Source organism: Apodemus sylvaticus, chromosome 14, assembly GCF_947179515.1.
Source record: "Apodemus sylvaticus chromosome 14, mApoSyl1.1, whole genome shotgun sequence".
Classification (NCBI taxonomy): domain Eukaryota; kingdom Metazoa; phylum Chordata; class Mammalia; order Rodentia; family Muridae; genus Apodemus; species Apodemus sylvaticus.
This window is the reverse complement of record NC_067485.1, coordinates 51,241,333-51,264,908: the sequence shown is the minus strand read 5'-3', so window position 1 is coordinate 51,264,908 and position 23,576 is coordinate 51,241,333. Positions and strand designations below refer to the sequence as shown.

The window sequence follows — 23,576 nt, the reverse complement described above, 5'->3', positions numbered from 1 at the left end:
AGAAGACAAAATAGCTACAGCCTTGTGAGGACAAGAATATTTAGGATGAGAAATATGACAGAGAAAGCATAAGGAGGAACATGGGAAGCTGTTGTTAGACTCAAACGCATCTTCTTTGTTGCAGACCCTTCATTAACTAATCTTCTTGTCCTTATTTGTCTGTTTCTCTTTGCTATAACAAATTATAGGGGGTGGAGGTTGTTTACGTGGGTGCTGCTCTTGCAGAGGACCTAAGTTTGGTTCCCAGGCAGCTCACAGATGCCTGTAACTCTAGCTCTGGGTGAGCTGATGCCCTCTTCTGGCTTCTACACAATGTATACCCACCCACACAGAGACCTATGCACGTGGCTAGTTCTTAACAAATTATCTGAGGCTCAATTCTTTATAAAGCAAAAGGGTTTATTCAGCAGAACTTTAGGATATGAAAGTTCAAGATTGAGAGTCCTCAACATTTTGACCTCTGGAGACATGACAGTAATGAAGCAGAAATACATCTTAGGCTCCCACATAGTGAGACAGGAATCCAGAGAATCAGAAGGCATCCTCCTTGCTCTATTATAAGTTTGATTCCTTGAGAACAGCTATGGCTATAACAGCATTAACTTACAGTCTTCCATAGGCACACCAACCAATGTGTGTTCCTCCTCTTAATGGTTCCAATCATCTCAACACCAGTATTCTGAGGACCAGGCCTCCAAATAAACCCCTGTGGGGCAATGTCGCTGTATTGAATTGTGCCCTCTTCTTCTCAAAAAGAAATGCGAATCCCAGGAACCTCAGAATACTAATTTATTTGAAAACAAGTCTGTAGAAGCAATTAGTTAAAACAAAGTCAGACTGAAGTGGCAGAGAATGGATGAGTGGTCTCGACTCCTTAAGAGGAGATGGGTGCAAGGAGAATGACCCAGGCATAGATAAGAGAAGTAGCCAAAAGCCAAGGAATAGCAAGCAGATCAGGGCTCTGAGAAGCCTGTGAAGGCAATGATGGCTTTCCCCATACGCTGCAGGGAAACACTGGCCCTGTAGACCCTCTGACTTAGCATTCTGGCATTTGGAAATATAAGTCAGTGCCTGCCTTGTTTAAGCCTTCAGCTGCCTAATAGCTTGCTACAGCACTGCCGACAAACCAACAAGAGGGTTGTTAAGTCTTGAGGGTTGTTGATTCCTTGAGAACAGCTAAGGGCTATAACAGCATTATGCTTCATTTTGGAAAATAAATCCATCTTAAAGGTTTAAATCTTGTGAGGATATCTCAGGGTATCTATTGCTGTGGCCATGGCCAAAAGCAACTTAGGGAGGAAAGGGTTTGTTTGTTTTACAATTCCTGATCACAGTCCATCAGTGAGGGAAGCCCAGGCTGGGGCCCAAGGCAGGAACCTGGAGGCAGAAACTGAATCAGAGACCATGGAGGAGTGCTGCTTACTGGCTTGTTCCCCATGGCTTGTCCTGCCTGTTTTTTTTTTTTTTTTGTTGTTGTTTTTTTTTTTAAATATGACCCAGGACCATCTGCCTAAGGATGAAAGGCTCTTCATCCCCCATATCAAAAAATTCACTATAGGTGAATCTTACGGAATATTTTCTCAATTGTATGTCCCTTTCCCCAAATGACTCTAGGTGGTGTCAAAGTGACAAAAAAACAAAAACAAACAAACAAAAAAAAAAACAACAAAAAACTAACATAGAGGACTTAAGACATTAAAATTTCCCAAGAAATTTGTATGTGAAATGACTACTGGCGAGAAAAGGCAGGAATGAATGTATAAGAATGGAATTCCGATGGAATTGAGGAATTGCCTCTTCCGTATGCATCCTACATAAACGCTCCTTACAACAGAAATTCCTTTAGGGAGATAGAGATGACTTGGGAGCCTCTGCAGGGCAGGAGGTGGGTGATGCAAAGCATTTAAGGTTCCAATTTTAAGGCCACCCCAACTTCAAGAATTCTTCTTGTTTCATTTTGGGATTTGTATACAAGACTTCCCTGGGCAAAAGAGTTATGAAGCTGTCATGTATTGAAACTCCATGGCATCATTTAACCCATAGCAAGGCAATTTCTTTTTTCTTCGCCATTTCTGCAAAACTTGTCCACTTACACGCGTTTGTCAGCCAATCAAAGTTGCTCATTTCTCCAAAGGTGAGGACATCAAAACATAAGATGCAAAGCAGAGTTCCTTCTCGGTTGTTAGCAAAATTCTGATAGCATAGTGGGAAACTTTGCATTTTTTCTCTTTGTGCCAGGGTTTTTTAGAACCCCAAATCAAGATCCTTATGACTCAGAATGTGCTGGGAGACTGTTAGAAGTAAAAGTCGAAATATGTATTTTATGCTTGTTGATTTATGGGCTGTCCATTTCGCCACTGGATAAGCAGAGAAAACTATCAGGATGCAATATTTGCATTCTCGAGGTAGAGGCAGCAGCAGCCCCAAATGCCAGAAACAACGGTATGTGACATTAAAGAAACACAGCAGCCCTCTGACTAACTTGCAATCCCAAAACGAAAACAGTTCTCACACACTATATCGTCAGGAATAATCTCACTGGAGATACATAGCCATCCGGGGACTTAGGAGGACTGCTGTTTCTCTCTCATTTACCAGTAGGCTCAGAGCCTAAAGAGGCTGAGGGAATACTCCGGGCCTGAGGCCAGTTGGGGCTACCTCTGCTGAAATCCCTGCTCTCAGAGATGAGTGGAGGGTGTTCCACTCTTCCCCCTTCTTTTTGCCTTACAGAGTGTTTTAGTGAAGAGAAAGCTTAAAAAATGGCTAAGAACTGTCTGGAGCCCGACTTTATTTCCAGGGTTTCTACACTGCAAGTTTAAGTCTCTCTCTCTCTCTCTCTCTCTCTCTCTCTCTCTCTCTCTCTCTCTCTCTCTTGTCTTTGTCATAAGCAACAAGTCACCAGAAACAAATAACAAATACTGTCAATTCCGTTAACATTTTTCTCCAGTTTAGCACATGAACTTCAAAATGCTCTTCAAATTATAATAGCTATTCATCCACCCACTCTGTGCCTTCAAGACAGCTGCCACAGAGCACCCTGAGCACCAAGGCACTGCTGGTGGGCCGACTGCTTACTCCGGTATTCTGGAATGTCTCTTGGGTTTTCTTCTGTCTTCCACCCCCTTGAGATCCTCCCTTACAGGTTGGGGTGAGTACCTGGATGGGGGGGGAAGAGAGTTAAGAGTGGACTGGTCGGTTGAAGTAACATGGGTCTTTTAAAAGAAATCAAGGACAGGCACTGTGCATCTTAAGGCAAAGCACCCGGTTCACGTCTGAGTTCTCAGCTCAAGTCTGGGCTCCCAGCTCGGGTCTTTGTGTCCTTTGCAAAGAGGCCCACGGGAGATGGCAGGCTGTACGGTGAGACATCCCAAACGGGGTCGAATGCAACGGGGGTGGGGGGGGGAAGGAGGAAAGTCTTCAACTTTCAAAAGCATCAGCCCGCGAGAGGAAGTTTCAGGCTTGGCCTAGGGAAAAGTACCAGGAGGTGTGCGGGGGTGGGGCAGTGGTGATCTGAGAAGGTCTCTTGAGAAGGAAGGGGAGTCCAAAACGAGAGCGGGGGTTGGGGTAAGGCGAAGAGACAAGGCATGGGCGCTTCGCCCAGCAGCGCGCGAGCCCCGGCTGCTCAGCTGCGCGGGAGCGCAGGCCTGGAGGGCTCGGGTGACATCACCCGCGGGCCCCTTCCTCCTGCCGGGTGGGTGGGGCCTGGCGCGCCGCGCGGGCGCGGGGTCAAGGAGGGGGAAGAGGAGGAGCAGGCCTGGATGTGTCTGTGTGAGGACCCGGGAGGGGCGGAGGCGGTGGAGCGCGTGGCTCCCGGCTGCCCGCGCCAGTCCTGCCCGGCCCGACGCGCGGCCTCAGTGCTGCCCTCGGCGCAGCGCGCTGGGATCCGCGCGCAGAGCAGGACCCAGCCGGGCGCGGCCTGGAAGGAGCGGGAAAGCAAAGTAAGGCGAGCAGTCCTCCCAAGTTTTTGTTTTGTTTTTTTTTTGTTTTTTTTTTTTTTTTAAACCAACTTCGCCCCCTGCGGCGGCGGCGGCGTCCCGCTGCTCGGCGCGTTCCCCCAGCGCTCCTCCGAGTGGCGGAAATTAGAGGGACGGGCGGGGGTGGGGGCGCGCGGGGGAAGAGGGAGCCGGGAGGGAGAGGAGAGTCTGACCACTTCTGTGAAAACTTGGGGAAGGAGGGCGGGGAGGAGGAGGAGCGCAGGAGCGCGCGGAGGGGAGCGCGAAGGGCGCGCGCGGCGGAGCTCAACTTTTTGCAACCGGGGCGCTCGGCCTGGACGGGCCCTAGTCGCGGAAAGTCGACTTGACGGTCGGGGGCTCCTTTCTTTTCTCTTTCTCCTCCCACCCGCGGTTGAACCAAATCAGAACTGTCACTCAGGGCCGGTGACTCAGAGGGATCAGATTACAGGATCCCTGAAACTGATGCGCGGGCTGCAGCGGCGGGAGGGAGCGGACCGGGCCGCACCGCCGGCGCCCGCACACTCGTCCGCCCGCCCGCCGCTCCCCTCCGCGCCCGCTCGCCCCGTCGTCGGCCCACGCCACACCATGCCCGCCGCGGCCGCACGCTGCGATCAGTCCGGTCATCCACGGTAGCCCGAGCCACCCGGCGCTGCGCCGGCGCGGGTCTGTGGATTTGGGACCTGACAGCCAAAGCCGCAGGTATGTCCCGCCTGAAGTTCTTTGTTTTGCGGGCCCCCGCAGCCCGCCCTGTCGAAGCTTCCTGGCGGTGTCCGAGCGGCATCTGTGCGCTCGCGCCTTCCCGCGCTCTCGGAGTCTGGTCTGGGCTCTCGGGACTGCAGAGCTCCTGCCCCGGGGTGCGCGGACCAAGTTTGCAGCAGCGGCGCCCGTGCCTACTTCTTCGCCAAGTGCTGCGCAGAGATCGGGGAGCCGGGAGCTGCGCCTTGTCCTCGCGCTCCGGCAAGCCGCAGCTTGGCTTGCGCGCACCGCCTGGGGATGCGCCCGGCCGCCGCTGCCGGGCTCTCCCCGGTCCCGCCTTCACTTCTGAGGGTTGGGGTGCGGGGTGAGCGGATGGAGGGCGCGCCTCCGCGGTGGGAGAGGAAAAGTGAAAGTTGTACCATCTGTGCGTGATTTGGAACTCTGTCTCTTCCTTTCCAGTGGTAGAGCAGAAAGAAAGAAAAGAGAGAGAGAGAGAGAAAAGTAGCCTTGACCCTTGCGGTAATCTAGAGGCCGAATTTGCAGAGCAGAGTTGGGTATGGATCAGTGTACTTACTCTGCAGGGGATACTTACTTTCTGGAGTTGCAGCGAGGGCCTGAGGATGTGGCGGAGTTAATATTGATCATACGTTTGAATAGTTGTTGAGGCGACTTTTCAGCAGATGGCCACATGCCCTCACACTCGGCCCGGCCTTTGCTTATTATCCTTTGATGAACTTAGTATCCTTCTGTGAACTTTGTGCCTGTGTCCCGGAGTGCACCTTTTTGAGTACCAAGCCATTACCTCCCCTCACCCGCCAGGCTTTCTTGGCTGTGTGTGTGTGTGTGTGTGTGTGTGTGTGTGTGTAAAGACCACTTAGGGAAGTTTCCTGCACCGCGTTTACCCTCTCTCCTCCCCCAACTTGGTTGTAAGATTCTGGCCTTGGGTACAGTGCTTATGGCCCTCTGCCAGTTTATATGTACATATATTTATGTAAAACATTTTCTCCCAGCTCTGTGCCAGCTGTTCCACATTTTCCAGCTGCCACTTCAGTTTGAAATGATGGACTGTCGTCCTCAAGTAAAAGAACTCTTTAGTCCGAGGTATGGAGGGCCGGCCGCTGTGCAAATACAGGGGCAGTGCCATTAGCCCGCTGGTATTATTAGTTCCAAAAACACCTCATGCCCTTCTTTCCCTCTCCTTCTCCTCCTCAATTACAGCTTTTCACAGCCCAGTACGACGTGCACTCTGCTGAACATCCAAGTGATTAGCACACTCTCCCCCCCAAAAAAAGATTTTGTGCAGAACTTGGATGAGGCCGGCTGGCTGGCTTTCTCTCTCTCTCTCTCTCTCTCTCTCTCTCTCTCTGAAATATGTGTCTGGTGGAAATAACTTCTTGAAAAAGAGTTGCGGCTTGAGAGCATTGGGCATGGCTGGGGGAAGGGGAGCCGTGCCCTGCCATCTGAAATAATCTCATTTTAGTCTATTTTAGGGGAAACCCTTCCTTCATTCTCATGTCCCAAGCGTGTACTGTTTGATGTCTTCACGTGTTATGGACTGAATTTTTCAAGAACTGGCCTAAAGTATTAATTTTGAGTATTTATGTAATTGCTCTGTAATTTGAATAGGTGCCTTATTGATTGATTCCTGTAATTATTTCATTTGGGTTTTAAATTAAAAATTAATAATAGTCTGACAGTTTCTTAATTACATGTGTCAAGATTATTTTGAAGCAGGAAAATGCTGTTTTAAAATAGTGAAATAACCTCAGAATCACTTCATTTTTCTAAGGCAGCACAGTAGAGGATATATAAAAGCAGTGGTGATTGGTTTTAACAATGTAAACTGTGCAGAGTATCTACAGAATTTGTTTATGTTAGGAAATATTGGCTTTAACAATCTGGTCCACAAGCTCTGTGGCCAGTTAGATTATAGTCAGACCTTAAAACAAACATGAAATAACATTTAAATTAGCTGAAATTGCATATTTATACAGAGCAGAGAGTTTATTTTACACTAAAAGCTATTTAATTAGAAACTCTCCGCCTAAGGGGAGATCCTTTCAGGGTACGTAATTCTTAAAGTCAGCCTAGGGAAGCTTTGGTTTAGATGCATAAATAAGTTCAACGTGAGAGGTGTCTGCTGAAATTTCACACAGGCAGAAATACTTTAAAAGCTATAGATTGCTTTATTGCTAATAGACTGGCAGGTTTAGCTCAGATGCCCACCAATTCCCTTTGCGTTTTCCACACTCACACTCCTTGATTGAGTTCTGGTGTCCATACCGTTTTTTATTGTATGTCTGATTTGCAAAGGAGAACATTCAGTGTTGATGAAAAATGTCTCCGTTATTTCACTTCTTACTTAAATGCAAGAATTGTTAATTTAACAATTGGATTCCAAAGTCTAAAAGTTGGACTCTCCTTTGTTTTGAAGTCAGTGAAGTTTTCCTAATTATCTGCATGCTGCTAGAGTTAGACTTCCTCTGGGCCCAGGCATTTAGAAGTGAGTCCCCTGCAAGGCACCCATCCTGCATGCTGCAACACCCGCCCCCCCCATGCTGCAACCCCCTCCCTGATTTCTGAGGACCGTTTGGAAGCTTATGAAAGGAAACACTTTAATGCTCATTTTTGTATGCACTCACTTATATGGAGACAGCAGTGCTCTAAGAGAAATCAGTCTCGAAGACATGAATCAGTGAGTCATGAAATGTTCAGGAAAACCTTAGTAATGGAATGTTAATGCTTTTAGACGATAATAGATTATCTTAAAAGTCAGACTTTTCTTCTTTCTGCAATTGTTGTAAATCCCCAGCTGAAGAGTTCTTTGAAGGAGGTTTTAGTTCTCCTGGCATTCATATTCTGAGGTTGGTCTGATTTGCTTTGGATGATTCAAGGAATTTTCTGCCAACTTTTATATCGAGAGGCAATCAAAGGCTGAAATGGCTACAGAACAAACACATACAAACACATTTGTTAAACAAACACATTTGTTAAACAAAAGGTCCTCTAATAATGATTTCAGGGTGTCTTCTCCTTAAAGCCCTGGAGAAGCTGCTGCTCTTCACTTCACATTGTCAGGTTTTTTTTTTTACATGGAAATTGATCTGTTCTACTTTCAAAGCAAATAGAGGCAGACAATAAACTACAATGGGGCCAGGCACTGCTGCAAACTTTCTCAAGTGCTTTCCAGTATATTTTTCATCTTTACTTTATTTGATGGGCCTGTGAAATAGAGCTGTAGACTGGTGAAGACTTTAAATGAAATTTCACACTTTGATGATTTTTTTTTAAACTTTGATATATTGACAGCAAAAGGAGCTGCAGAAGCTTTTATATAACTTGAGCAGTAACGCCAAGCAGCAGTCAAATGTCTCTATGCATTTGTGTTTAACTGCAGAAGAAAAACATGTCCATGGGCAGTAGAGGTTCTTATCAACCCCCTAATCCCAGATCCCAGCAAACCTTGAGGGCATGCCTCAGATCTTGCTGAAGTCACTGTGGACTCTCACAGTTTGCAGATTAAATATGCTATGTGTTCCTGGCTCCAGCAGTGGTTTTATGAGCTCACTAAGCTTCCTGTCTTAGTATCCTTTTCTTAGGTTTTTAGGGCCCATTGAAGGCTATGTTGTCTGAAATAAGTGGTGCTTGTTAATTTAGAGACTCTTTACATATTTCATTCTCTCTCTAAAAATTGCCATATTTATTATTTTTAAACTGAAAAGCTAATTATGTCTGGAAAGGGGGAGGAGTGCTGTTGAAAAGAAGCTGTGTGTGGAGTGTTTATGAGATCATTTGTTTGGAAACTTTTGTTGTCTGCATTGCTTTTACCACACTTTCACTTTGCCTAACCCTTGAAAAGTAGACTTTTTCCATTTGAAACACTAAAAGCACAGTAGTTTTCTACATATTTCTCAGCTGCCACTGTGCGCCTGTGTGTATATATGTGTATGTTTCACCTGAAAGTGGTTTTTTTGTTTTTTGTTTTTTTTGTTTTTTTTTGTTTTTTTTGTTCTGGTTGTGCATATTTCAACCCGACAAAATGTCTCAGAAAATCTATGGCTTTCTAAAGTAGCTGAATGAAAAAGCCATTACATAGTTAATAAGGTGGCACTGGGACATTTCGGCCTCCTCCTGAAAGGCAATATTGTATTGAGTTCTATGTCTGCCTCTGTGGTATCTGTAAACTAGATCCTCTGATATGGCATGCTAGCGTTTTGTGTACGAGTCATAATTAAAAAAGAAAATACTTACATCATTGTCCAGCAGCGTGTCATATCATTCCCAAGAGAACCCAAGCCAATTTTGTGTTTAAAGGTTATTCAATGAATGAAATCGTGAAAGCTCATTTGTCAAAGTACTGCATGGTTTCTGTTCGGTTTTCAAGCCCCAAACTCATTGTCTGCCCTAGCCCAGGCATTAGTCATCAGTGTATTAGGGCTGCCTTCAGGCCATGCTGCCCAGCACTTCTTCACACTATTACAGCTTTGAAAGTGTACTCTGTCGACTTGTAGAATTACTGCTCTGATTTCCGCTTGGCTGCTTTGAGGTAAGTCCCCTCCCTCCCTCCCTCCTAGCTGACTGTAATCCTCGCTTTCTTTCAAAGCTCCTTTCCAGTGATTTAGAAAACTTTCTTAAGGACCCTGTTGGCATCCTACCACGGTTTTGTTATAGCATGCACTATACATTTAAATTGTACCTGAAGAAACTTGGATTGGTTGCAGACCTGAAACATTCAGAGGGGGGGTTGCTTTGCTATGGAGGGGAGGGGTGTTGCAGCAATAACTATTGACATCGCACATTCGTTTTATGTTTTAGGATTAATTCAACAAGAAGAGATAAGTACCATTCTTAAAATCCCTGTTGAAATACATGGAAAATATATAACATATTTGTTTATTTTTAAAGCAGATTTTTTTTGAAGATTCAATAAAATGCCTAACAAGAGTGTTTTATATTATATTCTGTCATTTAAAAAAAGATGGAAAACTCACCAATTAGATAAAAGTTCAAATTTTATTAATGAAGGAATGAGGCAATTAAGCCTTGTTACTGATTACATTTTATGATTTTTTTTTTTAAAGTGTAACTCACTCCAAAGATTTATTAGTGTGTGAAGAAACGTCATGAAGCAGCTTTGAATGACTGAGATGTATGGAAACCTGGACTCCAGCGGCCAGGCATGGGTATTAGGCCATGGTGCTGCAGGACAAGGCCTGCTGTTAGAACTGTGAAACGGAATTCTCATTGAGGATGTCTGTAGCAGTTGGTGCAGGCTCGACTGACAGTCTTGTATGGATAAAGGCTGAAGGATGAGTCAGCTGGAGAATGTTGTTTGAATAAGACAGTTTACAGAATAAGTGGCCCATGGGTAATTAATTCTTACAAAGTAGACCCTACATCAGAAAATCCTTAAAATTTGAAAACCTGGCTTTTAAAGTTGCAATTGAGATCTAACTCTCAAAATATTAAAAATTAGGGGGGTAAAATGAGGAGAATAGTATTGCATGAAAACAAGCTGAGTATCTGTAGCTTATCTGTGGCTGATTTTAATACCTAAATATTGCTTTCACTTGTGTGATTCGATAGCCAGCTGCTAGCCTGGTGTGGTAGCTCATGCCTTGGAAGGCTGAGGCAGGAGGATTGTCATAAGTTTTAGACAAGCCTGGGCTTTATCATCAGTTCTAGGCTGCCTGGCCTGTAGTGTGAGAACCTGTTTCAAACATTAACAGCAACAAAATAGTTAATTATTATGCATAGATTCAGTATATCTCCTTAAGCTTTATTGTAAGGGTAGAGAGTCTGAGGCACTGTAAGTTATATACATTCTATGTGAATAGCGTTTTTTTTTTTTCCTGCTGCTATGCAAACATGCTTAATTCTTTCACATCTCGGTGAAGCACTCACACTTTTATATGTGGATATGTGGTAAGAAGACTGTTATGGAGCTGAATATTTATAGACTAATGTAGAAGGTCTGGTCTAGTTTTCATAGGAAGGCAAGGTTGGATCCAGCTAATGCAGAAGAAGTTTAGGTGTCAGTTTGCTTCCCCCCACTGCTGTTCTCTGTCAACTGATGTCCTCCATGCTGGGCCAGCCAGAGCACAGGAGGCTGGTGTGGTAGGAGTTGTGGGAAACTCAGAAGGGGCCCTGAGTATTCGACCTCATACTCCCCTTGAATGTTTGTTATAAAATACCTCTGGCAGCTGGGCAGGAAGCTTTTGCATCAACACCAGAGAAGGCACAATAATGACATTTTGTGATTTTTTTTTTAGAGTAGTAACTGCTCATGTTGAATAGTTCCCTAGCTGATTGATTTTAAATATATAATTTTCTGAAAAGTTTAGATAGAGCTGATTTATGAAAGCAAACTTCACTGGATCCAGGCAATTATTTCCCTCATAGAGCAACTCCATTTTGGGATGTCTGTCAAAATGTTGTTTGTCTACAATCAGAAGCACCACAATTGTAAGGAAGGAAAATTGAAAATAATAAAGTGCAGATTTGGGGAATCCCTTGGTTTTCCAGTGGGCAGCTTAGATAGAGTTCAGTTTTCTTATTCACAGATGAGGTTTTCTGCTTTCTTGACTTTGGGAAAAGTAATCGTATAAAGGTGAAATAATTGTATATAGTATTTTTAATACTATAGTTAAACATTAATGAAGATTTCATTAGGACCTTATGAAATTGGGCTTCCATTTCGGCAGAAAGCAAGGTAGTGCAGACAGGAAGTGAAGGAAAGCCAAGCATCTTGGGAATTGTCGGTGTGTCACAGAGGTCATGCATAACTAATTGATTTTAGGTTCAGAAAGATATTTTGAACAGAAAACCTCAAGCACATTACAGACCTCTTAAGTTTCTTTTCTATGTGAGATTACAAGAAATGGGCTAATTGTTTTGCATTTTGCTTACTGAACCTCAAGATAATTTCTCACTTCCGAAACTGATCAAAAAGTTTTAAAATCATTATGATCCTGTTCTTTGTTGGGGAAAAAGGTACTCTCTCCAAATTATTTTCCTTAGTAAATGGGTTATTTAATAGCTCCAGAAAGGTATAAATATTAAATAAGATTTTTTTTGCCCATTTAAAAGGAACATGGTTCCTCCCTCCATGAAGTAGCAGCTGATGCCCCAGTAGTAGGGTATGAGAGAACTATCACCCTTCTATGATAGCTGCAGGAAAGCCTGCACCCAGAATCCCTTCTCAGCCTGCTTCAGTGTGGAGTTTTGAAACATTAGCATGTGCGGGAGACCATTGAGCTCACCAGTGTACAGGCAGGTGTGAGTGAGTAAAAGCCTTGCTCTCCTGGAGCAGCAGGTTCTGGAGCTGCACAGTGTGGGTGTGGTGCACTCCCATTAGGCCTGCTGAGTGCTGCCTTTCCCTGCAGCTCTCCTAGGGCCTGGTGGTGTCCTAATGCATGAGAAGCAGACCGGGTTACTATCAGTCTAGCCTTCTGCTTAGTTGTCTTGAATCCTTAAATGCATTAAAAACAAAACAAAACAACAACAACAAAAACCATCAGAGTTACTGCCAAAGTTCAGGTATCTTAACAGCAAAAGCAAGTGGCTTAAGGAACTGGGTATTGGCAGTGGGCTGTTTGCAAAGGGCACTGCCAGTCTGTGACTGCAGCAGCTTCATCTCACCCTAGACTACAACTACAGCCAGTTAATTCTTTCAGGAGAAAGGCCATTTTAAACTTTGGTGTGGTTAGCACTGGTATTTTCTTCTGAAAAAAATATGTTAGTGTTCAGGTTGTAAAGGAATCCTGAATATCTACAGTTTGGAACTGCCAAGGGGAGAGGCTGGTTTGTGCAGGTTTGAGAGTTGGGATTTTTTTTTTTGAAAAGGATTCTTTACTATTACAGGAAGCGTCTTGGTGGTTAAGGCTCTCATGGAAGGCTTTCTGAGAGACACTGAGGCCATGCACCTGCCTTGACCGTTCCCAGCAACTGCATCTATTCATGGCAGCCTGGGAGGGGCCAAGCTGATAGACAGTAGACATTTTTGTGAATGAACATATTTGTTTTCTTGCAGAATTTCCGACTGTTCCCCAGTGTTTTATAATATTGCCATGCTCATGCGTGTGCACACACACACACACACACACACACACACACACACACACACGCCGTGCACAGTCATACCTATTTGAATTTGGCTAATTCAGACTACATGTATACAACAAACAATTTCCTTTCCCACTGACTATTGGACATTTTTCTGGGCCAACTATAGAAAGAGTTTGCAAGTACCCACAAATATTCCTGGAAAGCGGAATAACTAATCTGACCCAGATAAGGCCTTTCAGGAAGTCTCCCCAGGCTGCAGCACTCCCCTTACCTGTCTCTCTCTGGCTTGAGAACCTTCACTAGCAGCTCTTGAAGACAAGGCTGCAGTGGTTCAGAGGTGGAGCCAGGCTTAGGGATGCAGCTCCTGAGAGGGACAGGGTACCCCTTGGGAGGCCAGCACCTTGGGTGGCCAGCAGGGCGCTGAAGAACAGTGGGTGAACAGGAATTAAGGCGCAGTGGTTGGAGGTGTGAGGCTGCTCCACTCTGAGGTGTCAGATCAAGAAACCATCACTCCCCCCCCCAAAAAAAAGCTTTCAAACTAACTGTCCTCTTAGTAAATGAGACATTAGTGTAAAAGTGTTTTGAAAATGTAGTGTTCTCTCATCTCCAAAATTCTTCATTTTGGTAAATGTTACCTCCAACCCTGTCACTTTCAGAGTCAATGTCTGTTACAAGTGTTTTTCCTGGTAGCTTCAGAAAACATTTATAGTCAGTTTTAGGGGAGGTTGAGGTGGGTTACATTTGGAATTCAGAAAGAAGAGATGTACCTTTCAGGGAAATTGCTAGAAGGGGTGGGTGTGGGTGTAGGAAAGCATCTGAAATGAATTGTCCTCTGGACTTGGGCCTCTGGAAGGTACCAGAGGTTTGCAATACTTGAATGAAAAAAGATTTGGTCCCTTTGCCTCCAGGAAGGAGCTTTTATCCCTTTCTTTTACCTGTGGAACTTAAGCCCTCAGGAGACAAGTTCTAGTTGCAGGCTTTCTAGGCAGCTGATTTGCCTGTACCCTTTTTCCTAGGATTCAAAATTAGGACCCCACCCTCACCCAAAGAGAGAGAGAGGGAGAGAGAGAGAGAGAGAGAGAGAGAGAGAGAGAGAGAGAGAGAGAGAAAAGAGAAAAGGAAATCAAAGTAGAAACAAGCCAGTGTCTTGCTCCTGCAATCCTGCATGCACTGTCCCAGTCAGTGGTGAAGGACTGAAGGGACAGGCTGGAGTTGTAAACAGGAAACTGCCTCGGGAGGAAAGTCTTGATTTCATTCATATCTGAAAAATAGTAGCATGTGTCCTACAGAGAAAAGTATTTGGAATGAAGTGGAATTAATTCCTCCTCTTAATTCTTACAGTCTAAGCGCTGTCTATACTGTTTTGCTTAAGGTAGTCTAGGCTCTCAGAGTGGTATGGGGTGATGCTTCCGCTTGCCACGGTTTAGCATTCCAGCCAGGGTCAACTCTGGTCTCTCTTTCCAAATCCCTTAATGTTCTATGAAAAAGCCACCCTGAAGGGAGAAACAGTCACCATTTCCATAGTTACAAGGGGTGTGGGCATATATGGTGTTAAAGTGTTCTCTTTGTGACAAGGATAAAATTGTGTTTTTATCAGTAAAATAAGTTGATATAACTCACCATGCTATACAGGAAGCAGATGTCTGCCTTGGCAAGTTGCCACATTATAGCCCTGCACTGAGCATTGACTACACTTAAATAATTAGTTGCTAATTAATGAGATCCAAAAATAAGTTGTCAAAATAGAAGAAGGGGGTAGACTTTTTAAGTTACCAAGGGCCTAGTTTTTTAAAAAGCTATTTCAAATAGGGGTGGGAATAGTATTTTTCAAGACCATTAATTAATAGCTTTCAGGTGGTGCCTCTTGGCACTTGAGTCTTTTCTCCTTTGTGATGAATTCTGGGAGGGTGAGTTGCTTTGTTAAAATGTTGCCTTAAGGGGTACCCAAAAACTGCATAAAATTCAGTTTTACCAAGGAACTCAGTGACTTGTTGGTTTTTACCAGGAACCTTCATACTTGATGGAATGCTGTCTGGTTCTTTTGTGTGTTATATTTCCATTTTGCAGTTTAGACAGTGTACTGCCCCAACTCAGCTAGTAAAACTGTGTATCAGTTTTTGAGGAGAAGAAGATTGTGGTATCTGAAGTGGGTGCTTTGACTAAGGATTCCTTGTAAAATTTTTAGCTTTTATAGAATTAGTCAGTTTTCAGTGGAACATTTCAGATAGAAAAAGATGTATGTAGCTAGCTCAAGGATGTTTAAAATTCAAAACACAGCAGAGTTAGAAGTCATGAGGTCCCTAATGTAAACCTTTATTTACCCAGTAAGCATTTGTCTTTGTATTAGTTGTTGAGAAAATATAATTCTACTCCTCGTGAGGCTTCCAGTCTAGAGGGAGAAGGGAGATGTATGTTCAAGGAAGACTTCTTAAACACAGTTCTTTATCATTACAGTCTGAGTCAGGATAGGTTCAACGGGCTGTGAATTCAGTGTTCTGGAATACACTTCATTCATTCTATACTTATGAATATAATTGAGATCCTCTCATGGATGCATACATAGTGATAAACAAATATAAATGTGTAGAACAGTTATTTGGAAGCTGCAGTGACCTTGACAATTAGTGCTTCTTCAAATACAGGCTCTTAGGTACTATTGTTTGTGACAGATACATTGTGTCAGAAGTAGGACTAGAAAATCAGATCTCTTAGCAAGCATATAACAATCTAGGTAGTAATGGTTATTCAGGTAAACTCTTTTGGAGAAGGAGTGATGTAGGTTGGGTTCAATTGTTCTTATGGTATGCTTGGTTTTTGTTTTGATTTTGGAGACAGTGTGTCACAGTGTAGCTCTGGATGGACTGGAACTCTGTAGACCAGGCTGACCTGAAACTCACAGGAACTCTCTTGCTTCCTGCCTCTTGAGTGCTGAAATTGAAGCTGGGTGCCACACCCAACCCACCCCCAGCTTTGTGATATACTTAAAAAATGAAGTTGGGTTCAGGTTGGGGAAGGAATATTGAGAGTTTGAGGCCAGGCTGGTCAGTGTAGCAAGACCTCATCTTAAATAATACAGCCAATTTGGAGACTGAGATTTTTTTTTTAAAATGCTACTGTTAATGTTACTATGCATGTGGAGTGCAGAATGACTTGTGGGAGTTGATTCACTTTCTGACATCTTGTAGGTTCTGAGAAACAAAATCAGGTCGTCAGTCTTCACTCAGTGAGCCACCTGAGTTTTTCTTAGAGACACAAGCAACTATGGACAATTTCTCTTTAGAGGTTTTTATCCAGGCTCATAGAAGAGTTTTTGGAAGGTCTGTGATTCCTTGGAAATTAAGTGTATGTGCCCAGGGTAAAGGATTTTTGTTTGTTTGTTTGTTGTCAAGAAGCAGAGGGCTCCTATTGACCTCTCTAAACTGAGATGAGTACAGGTTGCCCAAGGTTGCGCTGGACAGCTCCTAGGGCAGCTTTAGGTAGGCTGAGTGCTGTCCAACCCATTGCTGTTTTGTTCTTGTTTTCCATTGTGTCCTCTGAATATTTGTCTCAATTCAGAGTGGGTCTGACGTTGGTAAGTACACCTTGTTTCTTTTTATTCTACAAAACACTGTGGTTTAGAGTGAATAACAATAAACAGTCTAGGAAAGATGGAAGTCAGGGAATAGCCAGCGCCCTTGTGTTGTATGTGCAGCAGTTGGCTCTGAAGCCCTAACTGAATGGCTTGAATTCAGTCAAGGGGCATCGGTGTACATAAAAGAACGTACAAGCGGACTAAACATACATCCTCTGGTATGTGAACTTTTGCCAGTTAAACAGTTTCTTGTTTTATTTCACTCATCACTATTTTGATTGGACATTGGTGGCATCTGCGACATGTAGAAAAATAAGCAGGTGATTAGACAGATGAAGCGCCTTCCTTGGAAGTTGTAGCGTAGAGAGCTTGAAGAAAAACATACCTGAGAGTGGACGTTTCCTCTTCGCAGTCTCCGTAGGGATAAGTATTCTGTAAAAATCGAATGTGCTAGCGTGAAGATTGATGAATGATGCGTTGGGGCTGTTGTCCCGTGTGAGGCGCGTGAAGCACAGGTGACCTGAATGTGCCTGTTGCTGAGTTTCCATGCTCTGCAAGTGATCCCAACCTTGGTTATCCTCACCTTTTGTCTGGCTTTTATGGTGGAAAGGAGGGATTTTTGTCTTATTACCTTTGTTTAGGAAATTAACCCAAATGAATTAATGTTTTCCTTTTCAGAAAACATAAAGAACACAGTTTGTCTGGATGCTTTTAGGTTAAGAAGTGCATGGCAATCCAGTGCCTTATGGAAGAAGTAGAAATCAGTGTACTGGCTGAGTCACTCTGCCAGAGCCCTGGCAGATGAGGGCTCTGGGTAGGCTTACTACTTGGTTTTGAAGCTGTCTAATTAGTAATTACAAATTTTCTTCTGACTTAGAACTTCTCTTAGTGTCCCTTCCTATCAAGTTGACCACCCAAAGAGAAATGAACAAAAATGGCTTAAAGAATAATGTGACACTTGGGTTTTATACTGTAGATAATTGAAAATTGAGGTATTTAGAATTTATTAATTCTCAACCTGTGTGTCAAACCCTTTGGGCACACCTCTATCTCTAAACATTTGTACATTAGGATTCCTAACAGTAGCATAATTACAGCTATGAAGTAGCATCAAAAATAATTTTATGGTTGGTAGTCCCCACAACATAATGGACTGTATTAAAGAGTCTCAGCATTAGGAAGGTTCAGAACCACTGGTTTAGATCATTTGATAACAAATGATCAGGAGGAACTGCGAACTGTGTACATTATGTGCTGTTCTATATTCCTTTGCAGATAGCAAAGGCTGGGGTCACTTAAGGAATGTGAAAACTCAGTTCCATGTGACTTTGACTGGCTTTTTAATATAGTTATGAAATATTTTTGCCAGGAAAACCTTTGAAAAAATGTCCATTCTGGTATTGCTAAACCTTTAGGTTCTCCTCAGGTAGAAGATGTAGAAGGCCTTTGGATAAAGGTTTCTTCTGTCATTTTGGGAATTTGATGGCACTGTGGTGTTTTATAGGGATTCCTTTGAGAAACAAGCTGAAGTAATGAGAAGACATTATGGAGGCCCAGTCCCACAGCTCTACAACGACTGAGAGGAAGAAAGCTGAAAATTCCATTGGGAAATGTCCCACGAGAACAGATGTCAGTGAGAAGGCTGTAGCCTCAAGTACCACTTCCAACGGTGAGTGGCCCCACAACTCCCAGCAGCTAAGCTGTAGTCATTGCTATGTTCTCTGCATGCCGCGCCTGGACCAATGATTCTTATATGAGAGGTCCACATGGGTCAGAGGATGGTGTTTGGGGTGGGCAGACTTTAGTAATCTCTGTCTTGGCATTCAAGCTGCTTGTTTTCTTCAGAGTCTACTTTGAGATGTAAATTGGGATAGGATAGGTTATTTATAAAAAGAAGTTCCTGTTTTGGCATTTTGGAAATCATCTTGATTGGTCTGGTAAGAATTTAAAATGCTTTGCATTTCACACAAAAAAGTCTACAGTAGTCAAATAGTGCAGAAGTTTTATATTTGTGGCAGGAGTTCTCACACTCTGAATTTAAAGTTGTCTACTCAAAGGATTTTTAAAACTTAACTGCTGAAGTTGTAAGTCCATCTTAAGTCCATGAACTTCATTGTTGGTATTGTAAATTTAATTAATTTAATTAAATTCAGAGATAGCACAGAATCAACATTTATTTTTGTACTTTAAGCAAAGTATTGAGAGGTATTTTAATTCAAGCGCAGAGTATTGAATATAGAATCCAGCCTCCCTCACCTAGGTAAGCTAGGCTGACGTGTGTAGGGACATTCTCTTCCGTGCCAGGCTCTCCCACACGGCAGGCCACCAGCTATGAGTTTTGTAGATTTTAAGCCTGCCTGCTCGCTATGGCTTCCACTCTGCTTTTCTGTGCATTCTTAGGAAGGACACCTTGTCCCCTTGTCCTAGTTCTGCTCCTGCATGACCTGCCTGGCTCCCTGATCTGCCCAAGCTGACCTTCTGGCTCCTTCTGTGTGGTTTTATAACTTATATGTTTCAAGAAAGGTTTTACTAGGTTGACTTGCCATTGTTTGACATGTGCAGTTGAAGAGTAAACTTGATTTGGAAGCTGACTGTAGCCCAGAACCTTCACCTCCAAGGACAGGTGCTCCAGAGGAGTCTGGCTGCTGCTCTGCTCCAGCCGTGAGTTCCCCAGCTTCTCTTCAGGTCGGCAGCCCTTTTATCAGGGTTCTGACATAGCTCCACACGGTGCCAGGGGGAGGAAGCTAGCTGTCAGTCTTGCAGGCCCTTAAGCCCGCGTTTCCATTGATCTCTAGGGAGATATATTTATGTCTGAGTTAAAAAAATGGATTCACTTTACCATGTGAATGTGTGTAAAAATTTGTCAGTATTGGTCCCTTTATTGGTGGCATTTAAGCCCTGGGCTCACGCTTACTTTATATAGTCTGAATATTTGTGTCTTATTTTCTAGTGTTCTAAAAAGCATATTCTATTTCAGAAACATGCTACTTTGGATTCTTTGTTTTTCTGGAGTTTATAAATATTAGGCTACTGTTTTATAAGTAGGAACAATATATAAAGTGCTAGTTATTTGGTGGTTTTAATACTAATTTTATAAGAATAATCACTTCATGTGTATTAAACTTCACAAAAATACTGATGTTGTTGATCTTCACTGTATATGAGTGAGGATGTGAGTGTGCAGTTGTATATGTGGGCGTTTTCTAGTGCAAGACAGTGCACGTCAGTGGGGGATGCTTTTGTACCATGAGGACTGTTACAAGTCACTGTCCTGTGCAACCCAGCAGAATGTCTTCAGTGGTCTTGTGGGGAAGATGCTGTTGCCTCTGTGAATCTTGCTTTCACACTGAGACACATACCGTGGGGCTTCTCCATTGCTCCTCAGCTTGTCTTCAGTCAGTCTTTGCCACAGGTTCTCCTCAGACCCATGTTGAAGGTGACTGGAACATTACTAACCTGAAACCAGTGGTGACCTGGAGGCCTAGAGGCCTGGACCAAAAGCTAGCCAGAGAAAGGACAGCCTTAAAACTAGTTCTGTACTTGGCGTAATCATAGGCCTGTTTGCTAAGCCACTCACACTCTTGCCTCCCTAACCTGATCAGCCTGTGCCCTTGAGGCCCACAACCTGTCTAAACGTGCAGGAGTCCTGTCCCATATGGACGAAAATACTCACTAGTCATGTTTGCAGGGTACATGTCTGAGATCTGTCTCAGAATAGTTTTTCAGAATTCCTGATCTTCTAAGGAATTCATTACTTTTCATTTGGGGATAATAGGAAACTCAATGAAACAACAACAGCCACAACAACAACAAATGGGAATATTTTTTTCTAAAACTGGATTTCTACCTAATAGACTGACTCCAGGAAAATAAACAAGTGCATTTAAAACACAATAAACAAAAAAGAAAGGCCAGTGAAGCCAAGCATGACTCTTGTTTGGAATCCCTGCATTTCGGAGGCTGAGGCAGGAGAATTGTGAGTTTGAGGTCTGCTTGGGCTCTGTGGTGACAAAACAGAAGAGTGTCCTTTTTCCTTTTTTTTCTGTGAATGCTAATAATTACAGTGAACTTTTCCTATAGAGTTGTGCAGTTCTCATCTAGCTAGGTTAGAATCTTTTTACTGTACCGGGATTGTGGGTGAGGCTTGATGGCTGGGATCACAGGCTCCATACTGCTTGCTCACTCTCTGCTCCCTTCAAGCTGTGCCTTGGTGCTACACAGATCAGTGTGTGGGCTTTCGTCCTGTGCTGCCTGGGTTAGAGCTTTTGGCGGGCAGCCTTGCAGCGATTGGTGCTCTGTGTATTGCTGACCCGTGGTGGATATTATTATGGTTGTTGTTGTCTGTCTCCCTATCCCTTTCTCTAGTCTAGAAGTGCCTAAATACCTACACTGAAGTCATTCACAAAAATTGAAATCATTAAGGTACCACAAAAGGGGGCACAGTGATCGTACCTAATTCCACAGGTTATGCTTACCTTACCATTGCTCTGACATTGAATTGGTCACTAGACAGTTAAAAGATTTAGCTCAGATGTCAGGATGTATGAACCAAATGAATGTTAAAGTATATTTTAGATTCTACCCATTTCGTGATTAAAAGTAAATAAGTAGAAAAGGTTTGTGATTGGTGGAGGTATTGGTTGACTTAATTAACCTTTCCAGTCATTATGTGGTATAATTTGTTCTCGATTGCGAACATCCCAGCCAAACCATGCACATTCCACTGCGAGTTCTTACAGGTCTGTTTTCTTGCTTTTCTCAATTGAGTATCTGCTCTTAGAATTTTCTTTAAACATACATAGAGACACAGCCAAAATGTATGGTTCAGAAACCTTGAAGAACATTGTAAGTAAACATTTGCTACATGAGATTGAAATTTAAAATAACATGAGTGAAAAGCTGTGCTCTAAATCTTGTGTTGGGGGAAAGAAACCAAGTCAAATTAGATTTGTGTAGCATTTCAGGGTCGACATGTGCATGCCAAGCCTCCAGTGATCTCTACACAGGAACCACATTGTGTGCATAGGTCCCTGTGTGCACACTTCCTTCAGCTTTAAGCATGTAGTGCTGTTCATGAGATGGAAGTGACACAGGCAATGGCATTTAGTCTTCTGAATATTTTTTAAGTGCAATTATTCTTGACATCTAACAGGATGGCTTTCATATATAAAGTGCGCATTTAGAGATATTAGACCTCACATTGGCTTGAGGGTGTCCAAGTCTGTTAATAAGGTAAGCTCTTTGTTAAATGCTTTAATGTTCTGTTTTTGCATGATTCATTACTTCCTAAGCTACACATTGTATTTTCTAAGTAATGAGTTTTAAATCTGCATTTCTTTTGCTCTACATGTTCTAATTAACCTATAAAACTTCTTTGTATGTCTTGAATATTTAATTTAAAATGTTTTGCCTCATTTTTGGCCCATGAGTTTTTCTTTTTTAATAGTCCCTTGACAACCTATCCCTTGTATTTTCTGCTACTTTGCTTCAAGAAAACATGGAATCACCCACTTTTAATTTTAGCACCGGAAAGCAGAGGCAGGCACATCTTTCTTTGTTAGTTAGAAAGCACCCTGGTCTACAGAGTGAGTTTCAGGTCAGCCAGGGCTGCATAGTGAGACCTTGTCTCAAACACAAGGTGTCAACCATATTGTAAGTGATCTAGGCTATGCTTTTGAGTTTGTCTTAATTAGTGAGATATTTCATAAGTTGATAAAAAGCAGAAATTCACCCAATAGTGACGAGGTGGAAAACATAAGCTGACAGATTGATGGGGCATTCTCTGTGCTTTTGTTTCTTTTGTTTGTTGTTTGCTTAAAAGTCTTTGAGATTTATGCTTTCAAACTCTCCAGCACATAGGTATTAAGGTATGTGATATCTGTTGGATTTAGGACTAGGATTTAGATGACTTGTACTTGTGTTGAAAGCGTGAAGAACATTGTTGCTCTCCACCATACCTTCTTGTCACCTAGAAATTTTCTCACTGTGAGAGTTTGTATATGAGCAGGCAGCTAGTTTACTCCACATAGACCTTAAAGTTTGAATTTTAGATTTCTTTACCTTTCTTTGCTTCCCATATCACATTTCTTGGCACATGTAAGATGGATAGAAGGGACTTTCATGCACTTTTCATTTTACATTATAGGGTTCTTTTGAGCACATGCAGGGTTTGGATCAGAAAGCTTGGGTTGAGTTTTTGTGATTCTAAGTGCTAGCTGTGTGAGTGAGTGATTTATCTCTTGGTGTCTGGGTTTCCTCATCTACTTAGCATGGTAATAATTAGATCTACTTTTCAAGTACTTATCTGGAGAAGTCCTCTCATTCCACCGTGTTGGCTCCAGGGATTAAACTCATTTCATTAGTCCTGGCAGCAAACGCCTGTAGCCCCTGATCCACCTCACTTGCCCAGGTTCTCAGAAGAGAAAGAAGATTCATTCAGATTTCTTAACTCTTGGAAGTTCCTTGTGCTTATTCTTGTTGTTATATTGGAAGTACGATGCTTGTGTTCATTTCTCCTCACTGTTTTCTAGGGTGAGGCACCCCTTTCTGAATGTCATGCCAGCTTGCAGTGTGGCTTCCACTGTATTAATGACATTTTATTTATTCTACTTGAAGAACTTTTTTTTTTTAACCCAACTAAATGGTGATGAATAGTCTTCTCATAGTAACTCTGTCTTGGCTTCCAAAGCTACTTATCCTTGAGCTACCCTGGTTTCCATATTAGTTAACTATATTATCCAGGCTGGAAACCTTGCTGTCACCTTTTGACCCCCCACCCCCTTTTCAGGCTCATGTTCCCATTAGATTTCCCTCTGGTCATTCACTGATTTTCCTGCAGTCCACCATACTACATTACATCCCTTCTACCCTCACTGTCTCATGCCATGACGATTCTAGTGGTCTTCTGGTCACCACCTGGGACTTCTCATGCTTGGCACGTGCTCCTGCCAGATTCACAGTGTTGCGATTCTTGCTGTTAAGTTCCTGTTCTGCAGTTGTTAGTGACTCATAGTTGCCTACGGGATGAAGCTCAGAGCCAGTAATTTAATGTGTAGATATCTTCTAAAATCTGACAGCAGCCTGACTCTGATCTGCTCATTGATTACGGGCAAAGGCTCCCTGCTTTGTTCTTGTACTTCTCCACTGATCGAGGGTTCTCCTGATATCACCATGTGTTAGTTGTCAGTTCCCAAGTGTATGTTCTCAGTTTCGCCATGTACTCTTTTATCCTCTTGGAGACTGCATAATAATTTAAAAATTTTAATTTCCATATTAATTATCTTAATTAA

The 23,576-nt window shown here is 43.0% G+C and overlaps 1 protein-coding gene across 1 annotated transcript in view; it reads left to right on the top strand.

Moving 5' to 3' along the window:
* Positions 1-3,834: 3,834 nt before the first annotated feature.
* Gli3 (GLI family zinc finger 3) overlaps positions 3,835-23,576 on the top strand; it is a 291,629-nt gene continuing 271,887 nt past the window's right edge. Inside the window, exons 1-2 of the mRNA XM_052157243.1 lie at positions 3,835-3,938; positions 17,792-17,956. Coding sequence (XP_052013203.1) covers positions 17,833-17,956 — 124 coding nt within the window. The 5' untranslated portion in view covers positions 3,835-3,938; positions 17,792-17,832. The remainder of the gene's footprint in view (positions 3,939-17,791; positions 17,957-23,576) is intronic.